We start from the raw sequence: 22,612 nt of genomic DNA, 5'->3' as shown, positions 1-22,612 counted from the left end.
TCAGCCACTTTAGCATTCGATCGAGCGTATTTCTACTCGATCGAGTGCTATTTCTGTCTTGTTTTTGATCGATCGAGTCCCTGTTGTACTCGATCGACCCTGTCTCAAAAACCTTTTTCTCGATCGAGTCCTTGCTGTACTCGATCGACCTGCTTTCAAAATCCCTCTGCTCGATCGAGTTGTCCTCGTACTCGATCGAGTAGTTTTGCTGATATAGGTACTCGATCGACCTCCAGTTTAGTCGATCGAGCACCTCCTGATTAGCATACCTCTCGATCGACTTGCAGTTCAGTCGATCGAGCCCTCCTGTCCCTCGATCGAGCACTCATGTCCCTGGATCGAGGGATGTCGTCTTTAACAAGCTTTGAAAATTTGTTTCTTTTGATTTAAATTTTCTTTTGGCTTCAAAATGTACTTTATCCGGATATAGTACACTCGCATTGATTGTGAAACGGTTCACACACGTACCATTAAGTTATTTTAAATTATATTTAAAGTAACGGATTATAATAGATTAAAATTAAATGATAGAAGCGGTTTTATCACACGAATTTTAATCATTAAAAGGTGGTTTGGATAAATTTAACATAATTACAGAATTATGTCACGAATGAATTTGTTTTTAGTTGATGCATTTTTATTTATCGTTTTGTTGAATGCCGTGAATGCCTTTTAATTACGTATTTAAATTTTTGCAATCAGTTGTAACTTAGTGTGGCCTTAGTAGAACGTGTTACCGTAATGATGGAACACGGTCTTGGTTGTATTTTGAGATCTTGTATCTCCGTTTTGGATTTTTCACTTGTAATTACAGTTTTAATTAGAATGTAAATAGGTTTATATTTTGTAATTTTAAATTGTAATTTTTGAGAAGACCAAAGATGGAGACCAGATGCTCACTCCCGCTACTTGGATCAAGATGGAACATCAAGACAAGCTTTTCGGGTCCAACGGTGGATTCCAAAGTTGTATTTTGTTCTTATACTAGGATAGGCCACACTAGGAAATTTTTTATTTACGTTTTTTGCATTCCTTTATTTATTTTTCGCAACGATAATTTGCATCATTTTCCGCCTAAAAACCAAACCACCTAATTATTGCATGAAAACTGACACATATAGAGGTCACGAGTTAGTTTTCATTGACATTCTCATGTCACACGTTTTAAGCCATCATCCAAATAAATTCATTCACGACAGACGCTAGTTATTCGTTCACTTAAAATGAATTATAATTTTGTTGATGGGATCTTCCTCGTATAAACCAAAATTGAGAACGGTCTTTATAGGTCAAACTCCAATGAGTCCCTTCTTCGTCGGTAGGCATACTATGACCCCTTCTACGTCGGGTAAGTTGGAACCGATTGACCTATTTTATCTCAACACTATGGTCACTCGTACGATCCTGTGATCATGGTGGACTATAGATAGGATTTACGGAAATCTATCGACCAAGAGTTCTTCCGGAAGAATTAGCTAAACAGTTGGCTTATCAATTTACTGAAATTGAGTCTTGGGATCACTTGTATCATTCTTGAGGGAGATCAATTATGCAAGTGCGAGAGTCTACATGTTTAAAATGAATTTTAAAATAGACTTAAATCACCTCGATGAGTTGCTTATTTCGTTTTGTTTTCCTTTCTTTTTCAGTGTAGATCACGTTTTAAACTGCTAAACATCAAATGGCTGGTTCAAGTGATAACCCAATGCCAAGTGCCACATTGGACCGTGAGTCCTGGCTTAGGATCTTCATGAGTCAGATGAATCAGTCCACTCGACTGAAGAATGACGGATCCAACTTCGCGGACTGGGAGGCAGCATTACGGAATGCTGCCGCTGCTGACGGAAAGCTCAGATATCTGCTTGAGCCCATGCCGTTAAACCCAGGTCCCACGGCTGGAATTAACGAAATCAACAAGTATAACGATTTCGCTTTAGAAGCGGGTGCGGTGAAGAACGTACTTATTTTTGCAATGGAACCCAATTTGCAGAAACGCTTCATAGCCCAAGGTGCAAACAAGATTTTCACCACGCTCACTAAGGAATTCTCGAAAGCACCGAGAATCGTGACCTATGAGCATACCACTCGCTTCTTTGATGCGAGACTCCAGAAGGGCCAACCGGTTAGCCCACACATTCTCAGCATGATTGAGAATGTCGAGAAACCTGGAGACCTTTAAGCGTAACATCAGCGAGAATATTGTTATCGACCGTATTCTTCATTCACTCCACGATGGTTATTCGCAATTCAGAGCGAATTACTATATGAATGATTTGAAGAAAACTCCCCATGAATGGCACTCCCTCCTCGTACATGCACCGAGAAGGACATGAAGTGCGGTGGGAGTTCGAAACAGGATGTCCTCGTTGTGTCAAACAAAGGGAAAGGTAAGGGCAAAGCTCCGACAAACCTAACAAAGAGGTAAGGCGAAGTTCAAGAAGTCGGGTTCAGGTAAGAGTGGTCTGGTGAGGCGAGTAACTCATCGGCATGACAAAGAGCAAGAGTGAAAACATGGAATGCCACCATTGCCACAAGATTGGGCATTGGAGACGCACATGTCCTGTTTATCATGAGGACTTAAAGGCGGGTCGTGTTAAACCTGTTGGTATGTCTTCTCTCTCTTCTACTTTTATTCATATGATTGAGATTAACCACGCAAGTTACGGAACTTGGGTACTTGATCCTGGTTGTGGTTCTCATCTGTGTAATCATGTGCGGGGGCTCCGAAACATCGAACCCCTCGTAAAGGGTGAGGTGGACTGCGTGTCGGGAATGGAGCAAGAGTAGCTGCCATCTCAAAGGGGACATATGTAATCCAGCTTCCCAGCGGATTTGAGTTGTCATTATATGATTGCTATTATGTACCTAGTCTTTCGAAAAACATTATTTCGGTTTGCGCTTGATAAACTTGGTTTTTCATTTGTAATAGAAAACAATGCTTGCATTTTCTCATTACACGATATGATTTACGGCAAGGCAGTTTCCATGAACGGAATTTATGTTTTAGATCAGACCACGGAAATATTACACGTAATGAATAAAAAGTTAAAGGTTGGTGACAAAGATCAAACGTATCTATGGCACTGCCGTATGGGACACATTAATGAGAAACGCGTAAAACAGCTCATCAAACATGGAGCTATCTCGGCCTTTGATTTTCAATCATTTGGCACGTGTGAATCATGTCTCATCGGTAAAATGACTCGTATTTCCTTCAAAGGTGTTGGAATGCGCGCTGCTGACCTATTAGGGCTCATACACACGGATGTATGTGGTCCTATGTCAATCACCGCACGAGAAGGCTATAGGTATTTCATCACTTTCACGGACGATTTGAGTAGATATGGCTATGTCTACTTAATGAAGCACAAAAGTGAATCCTTTGAGAAATTCAAGGAATACCAAAATAGGGTACAGAACCTGTTGGGTAGAAAGATAATAACACTGCGTTCGGATCGTGGTGGCGAGTATCTTTCTCACGAGTTTGATCAACACCTAAAGGACTGTGGGATTGCCCTACAGTTAACTCCACCTGGAACACCTCAGCTGAACGGTGTGTCCGAACGGAGAAATCGAACACTACTTGATATGGTTCGATCCATGATGAGTCACACGGTTTTACCTGATTCATTATGGGGTTATGCTCTTTTGTCAGCCGCTCTAATACTTAACCGAAGTCCGTCTAAAGCCTGTTGACAAGACTCCATATGAACTATGGAAGGGAACGGTCCCTAACTTGTCCTTTATACGGGTTTGGGGCTGCGAGGCTTATGTCAAGTGGAGACACGAGGATAAGCTCGGCCCGCGATCGGTCAAGACATACTTTATAGGTTATCCTAAAGGAACGCGTGGTCATTACTTCTATTCGCCAACCGAACAACGCGTTTTTGTTGCGGCTAGTGCGACATTCTTAGAGAAGGAATTTCTCGAGAATGCAAAGAGTGATAGAACCTTCGACTGTCGGAGATTCAGAACCAAACACCGAGCAACCATTGGAGGAACCAATTCCTTCAATCCCGGCTGCGGTGAATATTCCTGAGGAACCTAGGAGGTCGGGTAGAGTCTCTATTCCTCGGACGAGATACATCGGTATGGTCGAGGAACATGACATAGATGACGTTCTACTCTTAACGAGTAGTGAACCCGCAACCTATAAAGGTGCCATGACCGATTCGACTCAAAGCTATGGCTTGAGGCCATGCAATCCGAGATGGACTCCATGTATGAGAACAACGTGTGGGATCTTGTTGACTTACCGGCTAAGGTTCGTCCCCTCAATGCAAATGGCTTTACAAGATAAAGCATTCTGTGGAAGGTCAAGAAGATATCTACAAAGCACGACTAGTTGCTAAAGGTTTCACCCAAGTGCCAGGTTTGCACTACGATGAGATTTTTGCACCCGTAGTTATCTTTGCGTTCCATTCGGATTATCTTAGCGATCGCCGCTTTTCATGACTATGAAATTTGGCAAATGGATGTGAAAACCGCCTTCTTAAACGGCTTTTTGGAGGAAGAGTTGTACATGGTACAACCCGAAGGTTTCATCGATCCAATACATCCTAAGAAAGTGTGCAAGCTTAAGCGTTCCATTTATGGACTTAAGCAAGCATCACGGAGTTGGAATCATCGCTTCGACCAAGTGATAAAAGAAAATGGATTTACTCGATCGGTCGAGGAACCATGTCTATATATCAAGTCGAGTGGGAGCAAGATTGTCTTCCTAATATTGTATGTTGACGACATACTCGTGATTGGGAATGACATACCTCTCTTAACTTCGGTGAAAGTATGGTTGAAAAACCATTTCCGGATGAAAGATCTGGGAGAGGCACAAAGAATTCTAGGCATCCGTATCTATCGAGATAGATCACGACGGATGTTATCTCTCGATCGGGGAGTCTTACATAGACAAAGTCCTAGAGAGATTCAAAGCATGACTAACTCAAGAAGGGGTTCCTTCCTATGGCTCGGGGGTGCATTTGAGCAAGTCTCGGGCACCGGAGACACGGAAGAGAAAGAGCGCATGACACGGATTCCTTATGCTTCGGCTATAGGATCAATCATGTATGCCATGATATGCACACGTCCGGACGTGGCATATGCATTGAGTATGACAAGTCGATTCCAACAGCAACCAGGTGAACCACATTGGTTGGCTGTCAAAAACATTCTTAAGTACCTCCGGAGGACTAAAGATTGGGCATTGACTTATGGAGGCTCTCAAAAGCTATGCGCAACCGATTCTGCAGATGCTAGCTTCCAAACGGATCGAGATGACTCGAAATCTCGGTCTGGATTCGTTTTTACTCTTAATGGCGCTGCGATCATTTGGAAGAGTTCGAAACAAAACATTAAAGCAGATTCTACGACCGAGTCCGAGTACTATCGCGTACGAAGCAACAAAGGAAGCGATATGGATGCGTCAATTCTTACATGGGCTCTCTGTAGTGCCTAGTTCGAATGACCCGATCACCATCTATTGCGACAATAGTGGTGCCATCTTCCAAGCTAAGGAGCCTAAGTCTAGCAACAAATCTAGACATGTACAACGGAAAGCTCATCTAATCCGGGATTACGTGGAGCAAAAGGAAGTAGTGATAGAAAAGATTGCTACTGATGATAACATAGCAGATCCTCTCACTAAAGCATTACGACAAGATAAGCATGAAGGGCACGTAAATTCCATGGGAATCAAACGTGTTCCTGAGTTGTAGTACTCTTTTATGGATCAGATTCATTCTCCTTTGTACTCTATACGACATCATCGTTTTGATATTTTATACATATATATATATTTTGTTTTTCATGTGGAATTGTACGACAATTTTGAACACCACAAAGTGAACTGAACAAACATCATATCTTGTTAGTCCTTAATTGCCCACATGAGTGATAACTCGGCAATTATTCGTGACGTTGGTTGATGGTGGGTTCAACGAGCCATAAGTCAACAGGTTGACCGACCAATCACAGAGGCGATTTATACGGATATTTCGTAGGACACAATTGTGACATCGACGTGGAGTCCTAAATGTTTTATAACATTTCTTTGCCGGTCGTGGATAGGACGCCGCCATGGTGATCCTAAGAGTCGATTCTTTGACTATCGATTGTCTCTTGAGACTACGGCAGATTTTGGGTGACTTTGGTTTCTTTCTCACGGTCATCCGTAACAGGGGGCCAAGTAGATTTTTTTCGGGTCATTTCATCTTTGTGCTTAGATCGGAAGGAGTCGAGTTGAAGGAAATATTCAGCCTTTATCGGGTACTCGATATTTCTCAGGGCCACTCGAGGAGTCAGAATCGAAATGCATGGCCATGCTCGGATACGGATTCGTTTTATCGGTTAAGTTACTCTCTAGTCGGGGAAACCACTCTAGATACAGATCGATTGTAAAATACGACCTTTGTGGATCCAGATCGGCAAATTGTTTTACATTGAGTGGGAGAGATTTTAAATGAATATGAGAATCGGTTATCGCACCTACACTTGTTCGGACAAGTGGGAGTTTGTTGGAGCTTGTGTCCTCCGGTTAGTGCGGATAACGTCATTGCACATACACTTGTACGGACAAGTGGGAGCTTGTTGGGGTTGGTGTCCTTAACTGTTAGTGCAAGGACTTATAAACCTCTAAAAGGATCAAAGGGCATACTTTGGTATTATTATCAGTTGATCCACGTTTATCAATAACGATTGGCTTGCTAGATAAGTTTGACGTTATTGTCATACAGATGGCGGTGATCAACTGGTCCCTAAAAGTCACACCTATAGGATACGTTCGAGAGATGTGACGGTGTGAAAATACTGTCATGTAGATGCCAAAATTGACTAACCGAGTTAGTCGAGTTATTTGACTAAGTAATTAGTCAAATATGTGATGTTGAGATATTATATTTAATACGGATTAAATATCATGGGCTAAGGCGAATTAACGAGTTAATTCGTAAAATTAAATATACGTGATTTATATTTAATTAAATGTATATTAAAATAATTATACAATCTTTTGTTTTGTCGGACACATATTAATAATTCAGCTAACCCGAATTATTAGCTGATGCCTTAATTTCCGATAACCGATATGATTTATAATCAGACCACGTCATATACACTTAGCGAGTGATGGACCGGACCGCGAGTTTAAGTGAAGAGAAATTGAAAAGCCCATACGGGCTCCTCTCACTCGGTTTGGCCGAGAATCACCAAGACAAAAGGAGAGCTTTCTCCTCTTGTCTAACCTAATTCATTCTTGCTAAAAATTTAGGGTTTCGAAGAGCATTCTTCTCTGTAGAAACCGAGATCTCACATCTCAAGCAAAACACACATCAGTTCTCCCAATATTGCAAGGCAATCGGAGAACACGTTCTAGCACAAGGGCATATCTCGGACAAAGTCTTGGGTGTAACAATTAGGAGGAAATCTACATTGATTTCTGTTCTTTACGCCGCAATTTTAAAGGACCCGAGGTTATTTCTATACATTAATCATTTCATTGTGTTTATCGTTTTATGACTATAAATTGCATGTTTAAATTTACGTTATAGTCCTGCAATTAAAGGGTAGTATACGGATATTAACCCACAGTAACTAGTCAGGTTAGATACTTTATTTTGATCTTGTACATACACTTCTACTAAATTTTCTATTTACCCTTGCAGTGAAATTCTTTTCGAAAACGCCATCCATTCACTTACTCGGGCAGATTTGAAGACTATACTCTCTGGTGAGAGACTGTCTGAGACGATTACATGTATGTGGTGTCACATGTTGAATCAGAGTGAAAAATCAAAATCACGTGAATTATTGTCAAGGTTCTATATGCCTCTCAGAATGTGTACCGTAAGTGTCATTTCAGTCTTTTACTTCTTATTGTTATTTCTTATGTTATTAAAATTATTCGTCTTGCATATAATTAGTGACTTCTCTAAATGTTTTCAGACTAGAAGAGATTTTGATGATTTTGCAAGAGCGGCTCTTGTGAGTCTTTATTAATGGCTATGTTAATTATTGACATGTGATATTTGTTGTAGCTAAATGTTATGACTTTTTTTCTATCTTCAGATTTTTGTTCCATACAACTACACGCAGCAATTTGTGTTTTGTTTTAATTTCCCCAAACAAAAGTTAGAAGTCTTACACCATAAGGAGAAGCATTCCCTGGACTATGCGGATCATATTGAATATGCAGTATGTGTTTCAATGTTATCAAATGCGTATGCAGTAATTAGTAATGTTAAGTGGCAATCAACACTGTTTTTCTAAATCTTGTTTGGCAGAGGAAGTATGTGACTAAGTACTTGAGAAAGAAAATGCCTACTATCGAGAATGTATATGGGCATACACTTGAGGAAGTTCCTAAATCAGTTATTGGTGTTGCTGATGAAGCGATAGTGGGATTTACCGCTCCGCTTATTAGAGACCTACAAAGGTGATAAAAAGATAATTCCAGTGATCTACATCTTTGTAAGTTCATTGCTAAAAGTGTTATATTAACTTTACCAGTAGATAAAGTGTTTACTACCAAATCCCAAGCTTGAATGCCAAATTATTGGATGTTCTGTTGTATTTTGTAGAAAAAGTGACTCAAAATTTTTCGGTGCAAGGGTTTGCTACCAAATAGTAACTTTCACTGAAAATCGCTTCAAAGACAAAATTCTATTTGATGCCCATGCTCTCTGTTCACGTGTCGCCTAATAATACATATATATCTTTGTATTGCCTATACTAATTTTATACTTGACAGTTGTACCAGGTTTTTTTTAATCTATGCTCATTTTATTCATTTGCATTTCAGTAAGAAAAAATTGAATAGAACACAGCCTCCATTTCCATACACTGACGATGAGCTTCTCAATCTAGTTTTCAACAACCGCAGAAGTATACCGTAAGCTCTCAATTTACTATCATATTTTTATTTTTTTACTACTGATTTTATTAACATCAATAATTTTATACATACACTGACATTGAACTTGAACCTGTCAGATACTTGTTTGAGATTTTAGTTAACACAGAGTGGATTAATGTCACTCGAAAAGAATGAAGAACTTTCGGTGCGGGCAAATGGTTAATAGACACTGTAAGGACTCCTCATATTTATTCATAGTTTACTTTTGTTCAAGTCTTAAGGGACCTAGGTTCATTTATCTCGACATTTTGTGTAACCTCGACATTTTCAAACTATATATATTTGTAGGTTATTGATGCAGTTGGAGTGATGTGGACATTGAATAAGCCAAATATTCTTTACTTGCCCGTAATGTGAGTCAAGGTGATAAATCAGTGTGTCTTACAATGGTCTGGGTGTTAAAGTTGATAGTAGTTAGTAGTATCTAACATAGCTTTTTCTGCAAAAAATGGCAGGGTGTTAAGGTTGATTCAGAAACAAAGAATTGCATTCGCTGCCCCTATCTTAAGATGCACTATATGCCTGCTAATGGAAGCACTATTGATAAGGTAATCGGGTTTGGACAATGGTTATGAATTGTATATATTCAGTGTCACATGTTATGTGACATCCATTAATTTATGTTGCAGGTGTTTTGGACAATTGGTAATAAAGATGGTGATCATTGGTATGCTTTACTCTCTGATATAAAGAAAAGGAAAAATTATATATTAGATTCACTTAAGCCAAGAGCAACTACAGAGCTTCGAGAGCGAAATGAATATGTGGAAGAGATTGTAAGTTTTTTCTTACTTAGAAGCTTTTTAAATTATTAGATTAACTTGCAGCGCTCTTGAGACCATTATCATATCAGGTCTACAATGTTGCAAATGTTCTCGCCAACCAACCTGGGTATGGACACCTTAGTCAGATGGTCTTGTTTACAACTGTCTATTTCACTGTCCCTCAGCAAGACAATTTGTTAGTTTCCGACTACATTATTTTTTTTTCCATAGCAAAATTTATTCACATCACTATAAGATCTAATTTTATGTTTTTGCGTAGGCATGACTGTGGATTGTTTGTTATTAAGTTCTTAGAAGCTGTAACAACTGATGAGACTTTATGGAAAAACAAAAACCACTACAAGGTTTGAATTAAATTAATTCAATGTTACATCTTTTGTAACATTCTATATGAAATTGAAGCTAATCTATTTTTTTTCCCTAGGATATGGCTGCTTATCGACAGTATATTATGCTTGAACTTTTAAAATGGGACAAGAATACAGTAACGGTAACATTTTGATGAGTGTACATATTTAATAGTCCTCACTTTAATTGACCTAGCCTCATAACACTATGGCACCCATTTAGACACTTTTCTTATGATTTGATTTTTATGCAGGTCTTCAAGTTAGGTTGAATTTCAATGTTGCGGTTGATGAATGTTAAAATAACAAATTCATGTCTTCATATGAGATGGACGGAAGAAATTTGTCAAAGCTTTGTTATAAATTCTTTAATTTTTGATGTCTTTAATGTTGCCAAGTTTTCCTCCTCATTTATGACTGGTTCATATGTTTGATGTCAACGTTTTAAAACTATGACTTGGTTGAAATATGACTTGGTTTTGGCCTTCTAGATGTGTCATATATGACTTCATTCCCAAACTAGTATTATGATTCCTTTGTATGTCCAATTAGAATGGCGCGCTTTCGGCCTGTACGCTTTGTAAAAACTTGTCAAAGTTACGTTGACGGAATTCCTTGTTTGGTTGCGGTCTCATTTTTTTCTTTCTTCATGAACTTTGAGCTTCTCCGAAAAAAAACATAGATGAAATTTTATTTTACCCGTAGCGAGCGGCCTAATCAAAACCCTAAACCCTTTCTCGTTCCACTTTAAGGAGAATTTTATGCACTAGATACGTCTTTAGCTACTAGGTACGTTCCGAAATAGTCTTAGGTTCATTTTAAATATATGGTAGGTACGTCTTGTCTAAATAACCCATTTCCGATAACAAGGGAAAGCGTTTAGGGTTGGATTAGGCGGACCCGCGTTAGCGGTCCGCCTAATCCAACCCTAAACCCTTTCCCGTCCCGTTTTAGGATACCCGCCCCCGTTTAATGCCTTTTACGTACTAGGTACGTTTCAAAATAGTCTTAGGTTCGTTTTACATATATTGTGCGTACGTTTCGTCTAAATAACCCATTACCGATAACAAGGGAAAGGGTTTAGGGTTGGATTAGGCGGACCCGCGTCAGCGGTCCGCCTAATCCAACCCTAAACCCTTTCCCGTCCCGTTTTAGGATACCGGTCCCCTCGGAAAGGGGTTCACCCTTCCCTTTTAGGGCTCGGTTTACGGTTCCGTTTGATAACAAGGGAAAGGGTTTAGGGTTGGATTAGGCGAACCCGCGTTAGCGGTCCGCCTAATCCAACTCTAAACCCTTTCCCGTCCCGTTTTAGGATACCCGGTCCCCTCGGAAAGGGGTTCACCCTTCCCCTTTTAGGGTTGATTCACGGTTCCGTTTCGATAACAAGGAAAGGGTTTACGGTTGGATTAGGCGGACCCGCGTTAGCGGTCCGCCTAATCCAACCCTAAACCCTTTCCCGTCCCGTTTTAGGATACCCGCCTCCTGTTTAAACCCTTTTACGTACTAGGTACGTTTCGAAATAGTCTTGGGTTCGTTTTACATATATTGTGGGTACGTTTCGTCTAAATAACCCATTCCCGATAACAAGGGAAAGGGTTTAGGGATGGATTAGGCGGACCCGCGTTAGCGGTCCCCCTAATCCAACCCTAAACCCTTTCCCGTCCCGTTTTAGGATACCCGCCTCCCGTTTAAACCCTTTTACGTACTAGGTACGTTTCGAAATAGTCTTGGGTTCGTTTTACATATATTGTGGGTACGTTTCGTCTAAATAACCCATTCCCGATAACAAGGGAAAGGGTTTAGGGTTGGATTAGGCGGACCGCTAACGCGGGTCCGCCTAATCCAACCCTAAACCCTTTCCCATCCCGTTTTAGGATACCCGCCTCCCGTTTAAACCCTTTTACGTACTAGGTACGTTTCGAAATAGTCTTGGGTTCGTTTTACATATATTGTGGGTACGTTTCGTCTAAATAACCCATTCCCGATAACAAGAGAAAGGGTTTAGGGTTGGATTAGGCAGACCCGCGTCAGCGGTCCGCCTAATCCAACCCTAAACCCTTTCCCGTCCCATTTTTGGATACCCGGTCCCCTCGGAAAGGGTTCACCCTTCCCCTTTTAGGGCTCAGTTTACGGTTCCCGTTTCGATAACAAGGGAAAGGGTTTAGGGTTGGATTAGGCGGACCCGCGTTAGCGGTCCGCCTAATCCAACCCTAAACCCTTTCCCGTCCCGTTTTAGGATACCCGGTCCCCTCGGAAAGGGGTTCACCCTTCCCCTTTTAGGGTTCAGTTACGGTTCCCGTTTCGATAACAAGGGAAAGGGTTTAGGGTTGGATTAGGCGGACCCGCGTTAGCGGTCCGCCTAATCCAACCCTAAACCCTTTCCCGTCACGTTTTAGGGTACCCGCCTCCCGTTTAAACCCTTTTACGTACTAGGTACGTTTCGAAATAGTCTTGGGTTCGTTTTACATATATTGTGGGTACGTTTCGTCTAAATAACCCATTCCCGATAACAAGGGAAAGGGTTTAGGGTTAGATTAGGCGGACCGCCTAATCCAACCCTAAACCCTTTCCCGTCCGGTTTTAGGATACCCGGTCCCCTCGGAAAGGGGTTCACCCTTCCCGTTTTAGGATACCCGGTCCCCTCGGAAAGGGGTTCACCCTTCCCCTTTTAGGGTTCAGTTACGGTTCCCGTTTCGATAACAAGGGAAAGGGTTTAGGGTTGGATTAGGCGGACCCGCGTTAGCGGTCCGCCTAATCCAACCCTAAACCCTTTCCCGTCCCGTTTTAGGGTATCCGCCTCCCGTTTAAACCCTTTTACGTACTAGGTACGTTTCGAAATAGTTTTGGGTTCGTTTTACATATATTGTGGGTACGTTTCGTCTAAATAACCCATTTTCGATAACATGGGAAAGGGTTTAGGGTTGAATTAGGCGGACCCGCGTTAGCGGTCCGCCTAATCCAACCCTAAACCCTTTCCCGTCCCGTTTTTGGATACCCGGTCCCCTCGGAAAGGGTTCACCCTTTCCCTTTTAGGGCTCAGTTTACGGTTCCCGTTTCGATAACAAGGGAAAGGGTTTAGGGTTGGATTAGGCGGACCCGCGTTTCGCGGGGTCCGCCTAATCCAACCCTAAACCCTTTCCCGTCCCGTTTTAGGATACCCGGTCCCCTCGGAAAGGGGTTCACCCTTCCCCTTTTAGGGTTCAGTTACGGTTCCCATTTCGATAATAAGGGAAAGGGTTTAGGGTTGGATTAGGCGGACCCGCGTTAGCGGGTCCGCCTAATCCAACCCTAAACCCTTTCCCGTCCCGTTTTAGGATACTCGGTCCCCTCGGAAAGGGGTTCACCCTTCCCCTTTTAGGGTTCAGTTACGGTTCCCGTTTCGATAACAAGGAAAAGGGTTTAGGGTTGGATTAGGTGGACCCGCGTTAGAGGTCCGCCTAATCCAACCCTAAACCCTTTCCCGTCACGTTTTAGGGTACCCGCCTCCCGTTTAAACCCTTTTACGTACAAGGTACGTTTCGAAATAGTCTTGGGTTTTTTTACATATATTGTGGGTACGTTTCGTCTAAATAACCCATTCCCGATAACAAGGGAAAGGGTTTAGGGTTGGATTAGGCGGACCCGCGTTAGCGGTCCGCCTAATCCAACCCTAAACCCTTTCCCGTCCCGCTTTAGGATACCCGGTCCCCTCGTAAAGGGGTTCACCCTTCCCCTTTTAGGGTTCGATTACGGTTCCGTTTCGATAACAAGGAAAGGGTTTAGGGTTGGATTAGACGGACCCGCGTTAGCGGTCCGCCTAATCCAACCCTAAACCCTTTCCCGTCACGTTTTAGGGTACCCGCCTCCCGTTTAAACCCTTTTACGTACTAGGTACGTTTCGAAATAGTCTTGGGTTTGTTTTACATATATTGTGGGTACGTTTCGTCTAAATAACCCATTCCCGATAACAAGGGAAAGGGTTTAGGGTTGGATTAGGCGGACCCGCGTTAGCGGTCCGCCTAATCCAACCCTAAACCCTTTCCCGTCCCGTTTTAGGATACCCGGTCCCCTCGGAAAGGGGTTCACCCTTCCCCTTTTAGGGTTCAATTTACGGTTCCCGTTTCGATAACAAGGGAAAGGGTTTAGGGTTGGATTAGGCGGACCCGCGTTAGCGGTCCGCCTAATCGAACCCTAAACCCTTTCCCGTCCCGTTTTCGGGTATCCGCCTCCCGTTTAAACCCTTTTACGTACTAGGTACGTTTCGAAATAGTTTTGGGTTCGTTTTACATATATTGTGGGTACGTTTCGTCTAAATAACCCATTTTCGATAACAAGGGAAAGGGTTTAGGGTTGGATTAGGCGGACCCGCGTTAGCGGTCCGCCTAATCCAACCCTAAACCCTTTCCCGTCCCGTTTTAGGATACCCGCCTCCCGTTTAAACCCTTTTACGTACTAGGTACGTTTCGAAATAGTCTTGGGTTCGTTTTACATATATTGTGGGTACGTTTCGTCTAAATAACCCATTCCCGATAACAAGGGAAAGGGTTTAGGGTTGGATTAGGCGGACCCGCGTCGCCGGTCCGCCTAATCCAACCCTAAACCCTTTCCCGTCCCGTCCCGTTTTGGATACCGGTCCCCTCGGAAAGGGTTCACCCTTCCCTTTTAGGGCTCGGTTTACGGTTTCCATTTCGATAACAAGGGAAAGGGTTTAGGGTTGGATTAGGCGGACCCGCGTTAGCGGTCCGCCTAATCCAACCGTAAACCCTTTCCCGTCCCGTTTTAGGATACCCGGTCCCCTCGTAAAGGGGTTCACCCTTCCCCTTTTAGGGTTTAGTTACGGTTCCCGTTTCGATAACAAGGGAAATGGTTTAGGGTTGGATTAGGCGGACCCGCGTTTCGCGGGTCCGCCTAATCCAACCCTAAACCCTTTCCCGTCCCGTTTTAGGATACCCGGTCCCCTCGGAAAGGGGTTCACCCTTCCCCTTTTAGGGTTCAGTTACGGTTCCCGTTTCGATAACAAGGGAAAGGGTTTAGGGTTGGATTAGGCGGACCGCGTTTAGGGTTGGATTAGGCGGACCCGCGTTAGCGGTCCGCCTAATCCAACCCTAAACCCTTTCCCGTCCCGTTTTAGGATACTCGGTCCCCTCGGAAAGGGGTTCACTTTTCCCCTTTTAGGGTTCAGTTTACGGTTCCCGTTTCGATAACAAAGGAAAGGGTTTAGGGTTGGATTAGGCGGACCCGCGTTAGCGGGTCCGCCTAATCTAACCCTAAACCCTTTCCCGTCCCGTTTTAGGATACCCGGTCCCCTCGGAAAGGGGTTCACCCTTCCCCTTTTAGGGTTCAGTTACGGTTCCCGTTTCGATAACAAGGGAAAAGGTTTAGGGTTGGATAACGCGGGTCCGCCTAATCCAACCCTAAACCCTTTCCCGTCCCGTTTTAGGGTACCCGCCTCCCGTTTAAACCCTTTTACGTACTAGGTACGTTTCGAAATAGTCTTGGGTTCGTTTTACATATATTGTGGGTACGTTTCGTCTAAATAACCCTTTCCCGTCCCGTTTTTGGATACCCGGTCCCCTCGGAAAGGGTTCACCCTTCCCCTTTTAGGGCTCAGTTTACGGTTCCCGTTTCGATAACAAGGGAAAGGGTTTAGGGTTGGATTAGGCGGACCCGCGTTAGCGGTCCGCCTAATCCAACCCTAAACCCTTTTACGTTTTAGGATACCCGCCCCCCGTTTAATCCCTTTTACGTACTAGGTACGTTTCGAAAAAGGTTTAGGTTCGTTTTACATATATTGTGGGTACGTTTCGTCTAAATAACCCATTTCCTTTTAGAGGGTTTAGGGTTGGATTTTAGCGGGTCCGCCTAATCCAACCCTAAACCCTTTCCCGTCTCGTTTTAGGATACCCGCCCCCCGTTTAATCCCTTCTACGTACTAGGTACGTTTCGAAATAGTCTTAGGTTCGTTTTACATATATTGTGGGTACGTTTTGTCTAAATAACCCATTCCCGATAACAAGGGAAAGGGTTTAGGGTTGGATTAGGCGGACCCGCGTTAGCAGTCCGCGTTGTAGGAGTGTGAAAATATCATTACCTAAAAATGAAATGAACGAAGCAAAGATTGAAATACTATACTAACTAAGTTTAACTGTTCAAAAGCACAAATCAGAATTATACGATGTTTGGTACGCTCTTCACTGTTACGGTCTTTCGATTTCACCAATAATTCAGTCCGGACAAAACCCTATAATAGGACGCTTAAACATTCGAAAACAATGTCGAGGAAAACGGCAGTTCTAAATTAATCCCCAAATGACATCCCGTCACAAAAACTGGGCATCAACTAATACGACTTAAAAAGAAGAAAATAAATTACCTAAGCAGATACTTCCAAAACACACTTCCAAACTAGCGGTTTGTCGTCAGTGAATACATCAATTTCAACTTCCAAAACACACTTCTAACATAAGCAGATACTTCTAAACTAAAGCCAAAAAGAGCCAATATCTCCAAAACCCTTTTACATACTAGTTACGTTTCGAAATAGTCTTGGGTTCGTTTTAAATATATTGTGGGTACGTTTCGTCTAAATAACCCAGGTACGTTAAGTAACGACTTTAAATTAACAACTCAAAAGCTGGCATCTTAGGCAATGAAACAATTTATCCACCGAAAATACAGTATCCATTCAAATTAAAGCTTCCTCCTACATTTGGACAGTAACAAAATATAATATCAAGGTCCCTAAACAAGACAAACTAACTCAGAAGCTGGCATCGTAGGCAATGGAACAATTTATCCACCGAAAATGAGAATACTAATTCAAATTCAAACATAACTAATAGAGGTCAAAACATACGCCAACAGCTAACATCAACAAAATACAATATCCATTGTAGTCGTCATTACATTACACCCTTCTAGCTACAATTGCTGCGCATCCCAATCCACAACTGTTTCATTGACAATACCTACATCATCAAATCATGTAAAATATCATTAATACTTTGTATATATGCCCTCTTCCACTAATATGTAAATTTAAAAAAAAACAAGCAAATAAAGTACCTGATTATGATTATGAGATTACTTGTTAGGAAGTTGACTCGGGCAATTTCTACTATCATGGCGTGCCATTTCTCCACAAGCACGACATTTTCTAAGAGGCTTAGCGTGCTCCTCCATTGCCTTTTCTTTTTCAGAAGTCATCCTTCTACCAGATCCCTTATTTTTTGCTTGATTTGGAGGAAGAATATGAGCTTTAGTAGGGATTTTAGACCCAAGAAGCGTCTCGATTTGAGTTTTCTTGCTTTTTGACTTCCCACCACTACTTGAAATCAACAACTTCTCATTGAAACTCTGAAGCAATTCGAGTAACTCTTTCTCCTTCTCCTCATCATCCTCCACAAGTGACACTGCAGTGAACACCCCTGACCATAATTCACTGATAGTGTTTTGTCTTGTGTCAATTGACGCACAATCAGCTTCTAAGGACGTCCCTACAACATTAAAGATAGGACGAAATGTTGCATAATTGCTCCACCTCGGCAATAGATATTCAGAAGGTATTTCATCAAACCCCTTATTATGCAACACCCATACACCATGTCTACAAAGTATCCCAAATCTCTGAAACCTCTTGCATGAACACACTAAAATTTTCCCATCGACATCGACTTCATAGACTTTCTTGCTCTCACGATCCATAACAAATAAACGCTCCACGTCCCTTTCTTTCGTGCTTTTGTTGGCCTCATTACAAGAGTAGCATGCACCTTTCAACTCTTCTTGAAAATCATAAAACACAGGTGGTGTGTAAAATTCAGCACATTTCTTTTCTATAGAAAGGGGAGTTGATAATATAGGAGAGGAGTTTTTAGAATCGCGAGTTAATTTAGAATGCTTCAGCGTTGAGCATCCATTCTGACTGAAAGCGCATCCAAAATGAACAAGTGATAGGTTGGGGTTGGTGAAGTTGCCGAAGAAACTATTCTCGATTCGACCTTGAAGTTGTCCTTAGAAGCCCACCCATATAAGTGTCCGAAAATATGCGAGGAATCCATAATTTGCGGTCCTCAAACATGGATTTCAGCCACTCATTTCCAGACAAATCATGTTTTTCCATAATTGAACACCAGCTCGACTCAAATTCAGTTGGCTCAATATCTTCATTCCAAACAATAGAACTTATTTCTTTTAGAAAGTCCGTGTCTTTGTAAATGGTTGAACCAACTTTGTCAGGCAATTTTTTCATGATATGCCATATACAGAATCTGTGTGTTGTGTTGCCTGAAAACACATTTTTAACCCCCGCTTTAATACCGGACATTGGTCGATGAATCGAGTAGTAGGATAACACCCACCCATTGCCTTCATAAAATTGTCAAAAAGCCAGGTAAAAGACTCTTCATTCTCCCGCATTATCAAACCAGCCGCAAAAGTGACACATTTTTTTATGGTTGTCAACCCCCGTAAAAGGACAAAACACCATACGGTATTCATTAAAATCGAATGTGGTGTCAAAAGACACAGAATCACCAAAGAGTGCATAGTTCTTAATTGCAATTGGATCAGCCCAGAAAACCTTAGTGAGTCTTTTGTTGTCATCAACATCAAAATCAAAGTAAAATGAGGGACACCTAGCTCTTTTTTGCATGAAGCCCTCTATCAGCATTTCCGCATCATATTCTTTGATGTATTTCTTTACATCCCTTGAAAAATTCTTAAAATCTTCTAAGGAAGCCCCTACGTTTTTATATCCCCTAACGTACTCTTTAAACATTCGAAATGTCTTCACAGGCCCCTGGTTAACACGTGAGTTATCCATTATCATTTTCTTATGCACAAGTTTGAGCTTCCTAAATAACTTTAAGTAAATCATTGTGGCTGGAGTTACCATTGCATGTGAGTGCACCTCGATAAATTCATACACCTCATACTAACCAGCAGGAAGTCTCTTAAACTTAATCTTGGCAGGACACCCAACTCTTGTTATTGCCCTCCTCCTTTTTTGCCCACCATGCTGCCTATTACCTTCTTTGTTACACACACAGCTCTTATGTGTAGTAACTCCTTGAATGATTTTACTTGAATCCAATCTCGGACTAAAGCCACAAGCTTTGGCATATGCTTTGTAGAAATCCAACCCTTGCTCCAAATTCTCAAATTTCATTCCAACAAATGGTTTAATCTCTTCTGAACAATGAGGCACTCCGTGAATCTCACTAGTAGCAACAACTTCCGGGCTATCTGGAAGACTCAAATTAACAACAATTACTTATAAACTGCCGTCTTGCTTCACACAAACAAAATGCAATAAATAAAACTAAATGATTTACCTGGCACATCATTCACTAATGGCACATCATTCACTAATAATTGATCTGGACAATTAGTAAGCAATAATATATCTTCTTCTGGATTTGTTGAAATATCCATGTCATTAGTATCACCAACTATAGCTGCAGAAACAACGAATGGCCAAATGAGAACTTATTCGCTAATAATTTTGAAAAATGATGATTGTCCTAGCTCGAACTAATGTAATTCAACAGCTAAAATTGTCACAAGGGAAAGGGTATTAGGAAAAGTAACGAGGGAAAGTGTACGAAACAACAAAATTGCCAACATTGTCATACAAACAGGCAAACACCTAACTTTAACAATCAATCAAATAATCAATTGTTCAATTAACACAACAAAAAAATTAAAATTGTTCAATTATCCCTTCCCCCCCGTTTAAACCCTTTTACGTACTAGGTACGTTTCGAAATAGTCTTAGGTTCATTTTACATATATTGTGGGTACGTTTCGTCTAAATAACCCATAACCCATTCCCGCTCAAAATAGCTCAAAATATTTCATACACCGGCCCAATACAAAGCACAGGTTAAACAAGACCAAAGTAAACAAACAAGGCCCAACAAGCATTAATCCAGAGAATGTAAATCGTTGCAAAGAAAATGGGAAGATAACAGCCAACGGCCACAGAATTCAGGGGTATTCAATCATACTGAACTGAAATCGGATACCAAACGAAATCGAATGGATACTAATGAAATGGAAAACAGTAGGATACACATGCCTTTAAAGAACTCAGAATTCAAAATCCCAAAAAAAAAATTGCAGCAACTCAAAGAACAAGAGAAATCAAATTACTACGATTAATATTGATTAGAAAACAATATTCCAGAAATTTTTACATCAATTTCAACTTCCAAAACACACTTCTAACATAAGCAGATACTTCTAAACTAAAGCCAAAAAGAGCCAATATCTCCAAAACCCTTTTACATACTACTTACTTCTGGAAATAGTCTTGGGTTCGTTTTACATATATTGTGGGTACGTTTCGTCTAAATTACCTGTACGTTAAGTAACGATTGTAAATTAACAACTCAAAAGTGGCATCTTAGGCAATGGAACAATTTGTCCACCGAAAATGAGAATAATGGAACCAGTTGAAGAACAATTAATTGAACAAGTAACGACTGTAAATTAAATGATACAGTAGTCCCCCAAGATAGTCTAAAATAGAGTGGAAAACCTAGTTATGAAACATATATGAGTCGTTGAAAGTGATACATTGATCATGAACAACGCAACACAATCTCTAAAGTCATAATACACAAAAGAGCAGACCAGTTTCCTTTATGGAATTTAACTATCGGCTCCATCCTAGATTTAATTGTAACTGCTAATAGTCAATCCAAAAACATTGCATTTCTTTGAAGGAATTGTGAAAAAGTTGCCAGTTTGCGTGGCATGAAAATGTAAAGATAGAGGAAGACAAGGACTAATAATGGTTATAATAATTACTAAGAAAGCTAAAAAAAAGTTGTCGCTTTGTTACAAAGCGGTATCGCCCCGCAAAAGTACAGCATTATCTATGCATATACCTCAGTTAAAAAGAGACAAAAGGACGGATAGTCGGATTCTATGAATTAGCATATGAAGGAATATCCAAGTCAGGAGGCAATAAATTGATCGAATAATATGAAATGTTCGCAATGTACAAAGATGAGAGTATTCATAGTATATGTGCCCAAGACACTTAGGGAGAAAATTCGATACAGACAGGCAAACAGTGTCATACAAAAAGAGCAAAAAGAGTGAAAGAATTCGTAACTTTATGAACCAAATAGTGTCATACAAACAGGCAAACACGCAAACACCTAACTTTAACAATCAATCAAATAACAAACTTATCATGAACCCAGTTCTTACACACAACCAAACAAAAAAAGAAGATCTCTTTTTCAGATTTTATGAACCAAATTTGCAGACATCTCTTTTTAATATAAAATGCAGAATCAATGCAAAAAGAGTGAAAGAATTCGTACCATCTACCATTTGGGAATCATCTTCATCATTTACGGTTTCAGTTATTGAGGCATGTTCTTGAGTACAAACATCTGCAATTAAAATCACAATAGTATCTGAGTAAGTGCATCTAAAAATGTGCAATTAAAATGTTAATCGCACAACAAAATGAAGAATTTGTACCTGAAGTTGAAGAACAATTGGTTGAGACTGTTACCATCTTTAAAGAATTTAACCCAATTGAAACCCTAAAAAAACGATTTGAATTTTTCGGTTATTACAAACCCTAATTTATCAAACAATTTGAAATTTCTTCATAAAATTAACCTCATAAACTACTCTACAATCCATATATGTGCATTGATCTAAAATACCAAATCAATTAAATGTAAAATTTTCGATTAAATTATTTTATGAAAAAATAACAGTAATTGAAGCTAACCTTGTTTGATGAATTAATGATGAGCTGAATGTTGTAAATCTAGAAGCTTGTTTCTTATATATATATATATATATATATATATATATATATATATATATATATATATATATATATAAGTTCCTTATGAAAGGCTTAGATTAAAAGTAAAAAACAACTAATAATATTATTCTAATGGCTAGTTTAATTACCTCTCTCATCCTACCTTTCCTAGGTATGAGCATGCTTGCAGGTTGTCAATCAACCATCATACACATCCCATTGCCTTCCCCCCATTTCTCATTTCACTCAATTATTCAAAAAATAAATTTCCCCCAAATTACACCCCACTAATAATGATCAACCATCTAAAAAAGAAACTGCTCTCAAATTCTCCCAACTCTATCGCTTTTTTGTTACCTGATTATCGGTTTCTTCTCCATTTTCTTCACTCATTTGCAACCTGTCATTTCGTCCTTTCAGATTAATTTTTTTAGGTTATAAAGGTAATTGTTTTTTGCTTTTTAGAGTTTTATGATTTTTTCTCTTCATTTATTTTGATTATCCGTTTTTTTTAATTTATTGGGCATTGTTATGTAATTGCCATTCGCCATTGTTGTTGTACTATTCTATTGGATTACTGTATTGGCTTATTGAATTTTGATTACCCAGTTATTTTTAGCACATTTATGACATTTACTTATCTATTTTAGCACATAAATTCAGAGTGTTATGTTTTACTATTCTATTGAAGCACATTAATTCAGATTTTTAACCTCTTCATGTTAATTGAGATTACCCATATATTTTAGCACTTTTTGATTGTTATGTTCATATTCATTCAGATTACCCAGAT

At 40.4% G+C, this 22,612-nt stretch overlaps 2 protein-coding genes across 2 annotated transcripts; both read right to left on the bottom strand.

Moving 5' to 3' along the window:
- Window positions 1–18,003: 18,003 nt before the first annotated feature.
- Window positions 18,004–18,843, bottom strand: LOC141613318 (protein FAR1-RELATED SEQUENCE 5-like). Its single transcript, XM_074432052.1, has 2 exons — window positions 18,510–18,843; window positions 18,004–18,386 (listed from the first exon to the last, which is right to left on the bottom strand). The coding sequence occupies exons 1-2, from the start codon at window positions 18,841–18,843 to the stop codon at window positions 18,004–18,006; spliced, it is 717 nt and encodes a 238-aa protein (XP_074288153.1).
- Window positions 18,844–18,954: 111 nt separating this feature from the next.
- Window positions 18,955–21,592, bottom strand: LOC141613317 (uncharacterized). The gene is made up of 4 exons (XM_074432051.1): window positions 21,522–21,592; window positions 21,359–21,430; window positions 19,355–19,477; window positions 18,955–19,265 (listed from the first exon to the last, which is right to left on the bottom strand). Exons 1-4 carry the CDS (start codon window positions 21,556–21,558, stop codon window positions 18,955–18,957), a joined length of 543 nt encoding a protein of 180 aa, XP_074288152.1. The 5' UTR covers window positions 21,559–21,592.
- Between the last annotated feature and the right edge of the window lie 1,020 nt (window positions 21,593–22,612).

The sequence above is a fragment of the Silene latifolia genome, chromosome 11 (assembly GCF_048544455.1).
Source record: "Silene latifolia isolate original U9 population chromosome 11, ASM4854445v1, whole genome shotgun sequence".
NCBI classification, from domain to species: domain Eukaryota; kingdom Viridiplantae; phylum Streptophyta; class Magnoliopsida; order Caryophyllales; family Caryophyllaceae; genus Silene; species Silene latifolia.
Note: the sequence above shows the minus strand (reverse complement) of the source record. Positions and strands in the feature narration are given on the sequence as shown.

What these genes read in the sequence shown, in the direction of transcription:
- LOC141613318 (XM_074432052.1), bottom strand. Translation starts at nt 18,843, where the DNA reads ATGGATAACTCACGTGTTAACCAGGGGCCTGTGAAGACATTTCGAATG. An exon ending in ATTCGATTTTAATGAATACC is followed by an intron (nt 18,387 to 18,509) that starts GTATGGTGTTTT and finishes AATTTTATGAAG; the next exon opens with GCAATGGGTGGGTGTTATCC.
- LOC141613317 (XM_074432051.1), bottom strand. Translation starts at nt 21,558, where the DNA reads ATGGTAACAGTCTCAACCAATTGTTCTTCAACTTCAG. An exon ending in TGATTCCCAAATGGTAGATG is followed by an intron (nt 19,478 to 21,358) that starts GTACGAATTCTT and finishes TTGTTTCTGCAG; the next exon opens with CTATAGTTGGTGATACTAAT. An exon ending in ATTAGTGAATGATGTGCCAG is followed by an intron (nt 19,266 to 19,354) that starts GTAAATCATTTA and finishes TGAGTCTTCCAG; the next exon opens with ATAGCCCGGAAGTTGTTGCT.